Source organism: Ricinus communis, chromosome 5, assembly GCF_019578655.1.
Source record: "Ricinus communis isolate WT05 ecotype wild-type chromosome 5, ASM1957865v1, whole genome shotgun sequence".
NCBI classification, from domain to species: Eukaryota; Viridiplantae; Streptophyta; class Magnoliopsida; order Malpighiales; family Euphorbiaceae; genus Ricinus; species Ricinus communis.
The window spans coordinates 5,208,933-5,217,009 of NC_063260.1; the positions used below are offsets into that span (position 1 = coordinate 5,208,933).

At 34.7% G+C, this 8,077-nt stretch overlaps 1 protein-coding gene across 1 annotated transcript; it reads right to left on the reverse strand.

Moving 5' to 3' along the window:
* Positions 1-7,186, reverse strand: LOC8266519 (UTP--glucose-1-phosphate uridylyltransferase). The gene is made up of 23 exons (XM_002526548.4): positions 7,015-7,186; positions 6,764-6,861; positions 6,614-6,661; positions 6,374-6,465; positions 6,156-6,246; positions 6,007-6,067; positions 5,844-5,921; positions 5,704-5,754; positions 5,548-5,621; positions 5,317-5,389; positions 5,157-5,214; positions 5,005-5,051; positions 4,864-4,929; positions 3,361-3,393; positions 3,068-3,120; positions 2,914-2,989; positions 2,753-2,809; positions 2,555-2,638; positions 2,372-2,470; positions 2,192-2,296; positions 418-489; positions 285-329; positions 1-251 (listed from the first exon to the last, which is right to left on the reverse strand). The coding sequence occupies exons 2-22, from the start codon at positions 6,829-6,831 to the stop codon at positions 303-305; spliced, it is 1,413 nt and encodes a 470-aa protein (XP_002526594.1). The 5' UTR covers positions 6,832-6,861; positions 7,015-7,186; the 3' UTR covers positions 1-251; positions 285-302.
* Positions 7,187-8,077: the final 891 nt, after the last annotated feature.

Genomic DNA, 8,077 nt, shown 5'->3' on the forward strand with positions numbered 1-8,077 from the left:
TGGGTAATTGTGCCAGAGATCGAGGCACAAGTTTGCACATTATACTAATCTGTAGAAGTTATCCGAACACCCATGTAGTTTTACATCCTCTTTATCAGATTGTATGTATACACAAAAATAATATCATAAGTAGAAGAGCGGCATTCCGAATTCAAGACACAGGAAAGGGAACCACTCTCTTATTCTGCTATCAAAAATACATGAGCATTGTAAGATGGAGAAATGACTCCTCAAAGAGTCTCCAACACAATGTCAGCCAAGCAACTCTTTGTCTCCAACACAATGTCAGCCAAGCAACTCTTTTACAGGTCCTCAGGGCCATTAATATCCTGGAGAGATAGAAAAAGTTTAAGGGTGAGCTTTATTAAAATGAATTAACTGGTAAGAGAACTAAAATTAACATAATAAACTGTGTACCTTGTTCTCAACTACAGCACCATCAGGTATTTCCAATTTCACACCAGGTTGTGCTGAAATAGTCACTTTCCCCTACAAAATTCAGAAAAAGAAAACTCAGTTTCGAATGTTCACACAGAAATTGTACCAAAATAAAGGATTAATCAACTTCATAAATGTTCAGGAAAAGTTCAAAACACATACATTTCTTTCAATTTTAAGTATGTGGATTTTTCCATGATAAAAAGTTGTGTGGGGTTTTAGCCATTGTTGACATACTATATAATGCCACAATACTGTTAGTTTTGCTGATGTCGCCTTACACAGCAGAAAAGAAAGATGTGCCGCGCAAGCACCATCTTAGCTAAAAAAGTGTGCCACGTGAATCCCACCTCAGAAAAAACTGATGGAGTTATTACAAACTAGATTTCAGTGACAGCAATAACCACATGCATCATTGTCAATAATAAAGCCACGTACTTAAATTGAGAATGTGCTATACCTCAGACATGTTTTTTGATCTTCTCTAAATGTTTTTGAACTGATATTAGTCTAGGCAACAGTCTCACAGGTTACTTATGCGCTCCTAACTACATGTACCTAGATATTGTACATCACAGTTATCTATAAAGATTCACCTAAAACCAACTAAGGCAACACTGAACCCACAAATTTTCAGAAAAAAAATAACCCAATTGAAAGAGCTGTGTCCAAAAGAAAATTTAGTGCACAGTGAATATTGTTCAAGTATCAGAAAGGATGAGAATTTCAAGGAAAAGACCTGCGGGGAACAAATTAATTATCTGTTCAAGCATTAAACATTAGGGTGATAGAAAGAGAGAATGGGTAATCACATAGTAGAATGAGAGGGTGAATGCATAAAGAGAGGTCTGCAATCACATACACCTGACAATTCAAACAAGGAAAGACAATGACAAAATTGATTACATGATTGTACTAAAGGCAACCTCTTTCACCAAGGGATAAAAAGGATCATATATAAGCAACTCATATACCTAACACTTGATAAGAATCTTCGCCGAGTAGGCTGGCCATAAAAGTCTAATCCGTGGCAAGCACAACCCAGTTGACAAGGAACTCATGGCCATGCCACATTGTCACCAAGACCATCAAAGAAAAAGAAGGTACACATGTACTATATTGACTATCATTCATTTAAAATGAATGAATGGGACCAGGATTGAAGCTTATTCCTAATTTGTCTGTATCCTATATCAAACACTATTGTACTAAGCCAATATGTTGACAACTCTCTTAAATTATGAGGAGCTTGCCCCACCATGTGGGGTGGGGGCATCACGGTGACTAATCCAAGAGATCGATGCTATCATTAACACAGGATATCGACCAGTATTTCCCTGTCCATATCACTTTCCCAACCAATCAGGCCTTACTGTAACCAACCCCTAAGCAAAATATCACTTTCCCAACCAATCAGGCCTTACTATAACCAACCCCTAAGCAAAATCTATGCAACGCGGAGAACCCTTTTCCTTACAGGTTCTTGTCTTGTCTAACGGTTTGAAATGAAAGAAAGACTATTCAATTAAGGAACACTAATGATATCTCATTCTCATTCCTTCACATTCTGATGACTCATGCATATAATCATTTATGCATTTATATATTGGGGTTATTACTAGATTATGATCCCAAGAAGTTCTACATTTGCATGATATGACAGGTGTCAATATGTACTTGCACATATCTACATTCCTTTAGTGTTCCAGGTAAGGCAAATAAATACTAAAAGAAACAGTGGTACATGTAATACCTTGAGTATAACACCAGCACCAAACCATACATCACCAGCCACCTTAAGGCTATCAAGCTCAATGATGCTTGGGATTGACTTAAATCGACTCAAGAAATTGGCAACCTGTGAAGGACAAACATTAGTTGGTATCAAAAATTAAACTGTGCAAGAGACCAATTTTCAAATAAATCAAATCACCTTCTTAAATTCAGGACCCAGTTCAACAGAAGGATTTGCAGGATTTTTCCTAGCTTTATTTCTGATAACAAAGCCACCGTCTAAGGTGTAAAGATCAGACTGCCAAAACAGGAAACAAGATGAGCTAGACGTATCTCAAACCTGGGTTTGGACTTGAATACAACAAAAGAAGATAAAACTAACCTGGACAAGAAGCAAATCTGAGGTTGCCTTCACTGGAAGGAATCGAGATCGAGGAACATTTATACCAATTGCATGATCAAAAAACTGGATAACAGGCAATGGAATCATTAGTATCAAATAGAAGACACAACTTTAAATCTCAAAAATCATTTTTCCATATTTATATATTTATGTCATTTTTGTGTCTGTAAAAAGTACCCTAATAGCTGCACCAGCCGCAGTTTCAAGCTGAAGAACTTTGACGCCATCCACTTCCTGCAAAAAAATCCATGCTATGAGAATTTGGCCTCTAATATCTGCAATTAAGCATTGAATAGCAGAAAAAGGGGAGGGGTGAAGTGAGAGAGGTAGGGAAATACCTTTGGGTTGGGAATTATCTCCATCTTTAATGCATCAGCTTCCACAAGCCTTTTAATTGCTGACAAGCTCACCCACCTGTTATTAGTGTAACCTTTTTAGTGCTCCATCAATTGCCAAGTTATCATTGTAACATGTATAGCAAAACTGACTTACAAATTGTTTGTATTGAAAATTTTGAACTTCTCTATTGACTTGAATTCATTGACCTGTTTCAAAAAGAATTTTTGATTCACAAACCCAGTAAAAACATTCTACTTAAGTGCTGGGAAGTTGAGATCATCAAAGGAACTTCCTCGGCACAAGTAGTACGTACCAGTTCCCTTTATCCACATGCTGTAATAAACATTCTAACTAAAGGCACAGCTAGATCTCTAAAACGCAGATGAGAAGAAAACTTATAAAGTAACAAACTATCTACATAAGTAGAAGGATAGTGTCACACTTACATGCTCATCAGGGACTTGTGCAATTTCCAATAACTGCATCACACAATCAAGAAAACAAAATCAGTCAATTGAAGTGTTAATTTCTTTTTTCACAGAAGTGACGTGGAGGGAAAAAGAAAAGGGAGTACTTTCTTATAAAGAAAAAAAGGGTTATGGGAAAGAAGGAATTGAAAAGAATTGCTTAGACATTCCTAAAATCAGGAATCCAAAACTGAAACATCAAGAATTATGTAGACTAAAGCAGTACTTCTGACAACATTATCTGATTACCAATGCTTACTGTCCTACAATCTGACTTTGGAGGCTATGCACACAAAAATTGCTGTCAAAAGACAAATAGCTTGCTGTGTATTCTACTTTGTAACTTCTTTGTGATTTAAGTCTCCCGTAAAAGCAAGTAAAATAACAATAGAGGTCTAGAACAAAATCCATTTCAAAGTCAACAGGATTAATGATATAGAACCCTTCACTCTCATATCCAAATTATTCTAACTTGACCAAAAGATCAAACATGCCTATAGAGGCTACATTCTAAAATAGAAAAATAAATCAGGTAAAATATCAAATGACCCTACAAAGTTATAAATAAATTATTTAAGTTTCCCGTAAAATTACTCGAGGAATAACAATAGCAAGTAGGTCCTCTTCAGGACCAGCTTGAATCAGAGTTAGTAATCAAGCTAAGCCTTGGAGAAGAATCTATGCTATAGCAAACTTTAACACCAATTTATGTACAAAATCATACAACTAGTCATTCCCAACTTATGTTATCCATCTTTTATGCCTAGCAGACGGGTCACCCACCGTCTCCATATACTGTGCTGAGTCAAATCTTACTTCAGTGGCATGATCAAGGATGGGAGTTCTTGGTCGAGCTCTTAGGAAGTCAAGTTCTTCACATTAAATTAATTATTTAGTAAGCTCTTAGATGCGTCTTATCTTATGATTCTGCAATCTAGCAAAACCCCATGAAGAGGATCAACTCACCTCACAAGCTAAGGAAACAACAATTTTCAAAGTTAAACTACAATCCAAAATTTCAAGGTTGACTCCCATTAGAGTTCCAGTAGTTATCTTGTCCTGATGCTTTTTATCAGCTACTTTTAAAGTTAAAAGTTATCCATAATAATGGAGTCTTTTTATCAAAGAAAGTCTTAGAAGAATGCATGACATCACAGAGAAAGAAAAGTTTTTGGGATTCTGAAGTCTCTTTCACTGACCATAGGACATTCTCTTCTTCATTACAATAATCTATTTACAGAAATGCAGCATAACATTTAAAGAAAAAATGAACTACAAAAAAAAAAAATGAACTACAAATAAAAATGATATCTATATTCAGTTGTCAGCTCACTTTCAGAAATATATAGTCTAGCAGTTGTGATTCAAGCCTAATAAGGTTAGGAATGTCATTCATCACAGGGTATGTCAAGAGTTAAGACCACTATTTCTGGATCCATAAAAAAGCAGGATAGTAGAAAATCACTGCATTAGAATATATACCTGAACCTTCCCTTCGTAAGAGATGAGAGTGCCACCCTTCACATCAGCCAGGGTTTTGGGTGTCACCTGCAAGACAGAAAATATAAGGAACACAATTGAAGCCACAAATGCATTTAATTGGCTGCTTTTATCTTTCCATACCTCCATGCAGTATTCATTCTTGTTTCTGATCAGATGATTTAAAATTTCTGTATCACAGAGTTAAGGGAAATTGCTTGAAAGACATCAAATCAAAAAAAATTTATCCTTACCACTTGACTAGAAAATTAGAATAAGATCCAAAATCAGGATACTCAAATCAACAATAGCACCAAGGTTATCTGAGTTGGCAGCAAACACATACTCCTTGCCCTATCAGGGAGAGAAAGAAATAGAAGAGGGGTTTAAGAATATTCAAGGGGAAATTACTTCATCGGATCACTAAGTGTAAAGAATATTGCATCAAGTACTAACCTGAGATAACAGAGCATCAAGCTTGCCACTGTTCCTCAAGGATGGGAACACATCACCATGACCAGGAGGATACCTTCACATGCAGATGTATATTTCAAGCACAAAAAGAATACCACCAAAATGAATTCGTCTAGCAACTAATCAAGAATATTTGCCTTAACAGTCCTCAAATACTGCAAAGTCATAAACAAGAACTTTATAATACAAGCGGTGAAAATATATAAACTATACCATCCATCCTTGCCACTCTGTCCTTTCAATGGCAATGGTTGAAAATCCTCAGTAACCAAGCGAGGATATTGGCTCTGCATAGACCCAAGAGGGAAGATCATAGATCCACACTTTTCAATATTCTTAATGACATTAGCAAGCAGTAGTATTATGTACCTGATTAAATGTATGAATCTGAATGTTTGATTTTGAGTACTTTTCAATAATCTAAGTTGAACAAGACTTAGTAAGATTGAGGGTAACATCTCAAGGGAAAGTAATTGACAAGAAGTGAAGTAAGGATCAAGGTCAGGAACCTTCTGTGTATCATCATGAGTGTTGAATGAGTTCATAAGAAGCAAGGGGACATCACACCCATACTTGGAGTTGAGATTCTATAGTGATTCCAAAGTTAGTTGCAGGCGTAGATGAAACACCTCAAAAAAAAAAAATTAAATCAAAGCAGAAGGAAATAAAAACCTCAATCTGAATGACAATTAGGTCAAGGAATGTTAATCCATTACGAACTTCAATGACAGACCTGCATAAACATATATTAAAACAATGATTATTGTCCATTGCTACTCCATATCTCACTACATATACAAAACAGATCAAAGAATGCATACTTGGGTCCAGTGCATCCCATTGTTGTCCCCAATCCTCCATTAAGCTTCAAAACAACAAGTTTGTCCAAAAGCTTCTTAGTTTCAGCTGGATCTGCAAAAACCAAAATGACAAGGATGCGTCTTTACTGAAAATACACAAGAGAAAAGAAACAATCGAATTGAAAGACATAACAAGCATAATAACTGTTAAGTACAGATGGTTGATTAATGATAATTACCTTCAGGGACAGGTGCCAAGATATCATAAGGAACAACTACTTCATCAGTAGGTGTTTGAATCTTGCTCCATTCCACTTGTTGTGCTTCCCCACTTTATTGTAAAATCCAACAATTAAAACAATTACTAACATTACAAATCTGTAACATTTAAACTTAGATCTCCAATTATCATCTACTAAGGCTTATTATTGACAAAGTAAAGAAAATACATATGTATATTTAATCCAAATATGAATCACCTGAGATAGCGAGCAACAAGGCTAATGAATCCATTCTTTTCATTTTCACTACAAATTACGGGAAAGAAACAAAACCGAAGACCAAATTAGATCTAAAATAAACAAGATGAATAAATCTAACCAAGATTCCAATATCAATAACATATAAACCTGATTTGATTGAGCTCGGCAACAGAAGATTTAAGCTGAGTGAGCTTATTATCAGTAGCAGCGGCCATTATCGATGAATTGTTTTAGAACACAGCGATCTAGAGAAAGAAATACAGAGAAATGAGAAAAGGGTATCCTTGTTTTACAGAAAGGAACAAATGTATGTTATATAATTCACATAGGTGATATGATAAATGTGTGTACAGCACAAGAAGTTGAAAGAAACAAAAAAGAAATGAATATATGTGTACCTGGAATCTTGGATTTTCTGATCGTGGCGAGAGTTAAAGGGTGTGGACGGTGATTGGATCAAGTACAGATTTTATAAGAAAGAGGAGTAGCAGATGCGAGAGTGGGAAGAGTGAGAATATGCAAACGAATATAACGCATAGCCCATAGAAAGCTAAAGAAAAGGAGGGGAGTGGCTGGCGCCTGTTTTACGCAAAGCTCGACACGTTCCTTGGCTTTTTTCGGCCATTTGCCGTATGGGCTTTGGCTTATGGCATTAGGTCTTGTTTGGCGCAGTTTTTTGGAATTAGTTTTTGGAATTATTTTTAGACTAAAATTTAATCTTTTAAATCAGGCTTCAAAAATTACAAGAAACATTAATGTTTTCTTACAAATTATTTTTTTTGTAACAAACATATCATTAACAAGAAGCAATTACATCAACAAAGCAAGAGTTACCTCAAAAGAGCAGAGGCCATTTGCAAGCAAGCAAACTCACAGTGTGTTTTTGAGATTGATAGGTGGTGTGTTTTTGAGATTGATAGGTGGTGTGTTTTGAGATTGATGGGTGTTTCAAAAATAAGTTTGAAATTATTTTGATTTAATATATTGATTTTTTTTAATTATTTTTCTAAACCTATTTTTAGAAAAGACATTATTTTGCATGCAATTTGTAAAAATAATTTTAAAAATTTTAAAAATAATATAAAATAAATATTAAGATTGCAAACACACCCTAATTTGATCACGATCTATTTAGCTAATACGTTAGTGATTTTGTTAGTTTAATACTTAACAAAGTTAATAGAAAACTGAAAAATATAAAAAAAATTATTTAAGCTTGGTATAAATGCATTTTAAGAAATAAGAGAGTTATGCGATGATTAACAAATTTTTTATTATTTAAAACTATAAATATATATATATGTGTCAATCATCTATTAGCTTAATATATAATTGAGAATTTATAAATCTAGAAAAAAAATTTAAAAATATTAAATCAGTGCTAAATTCAGACAAATCAATATTAGAGCTATCATACTTCAACCTCAATCTTAACATCTGACTCAAGAATAATATTACCTA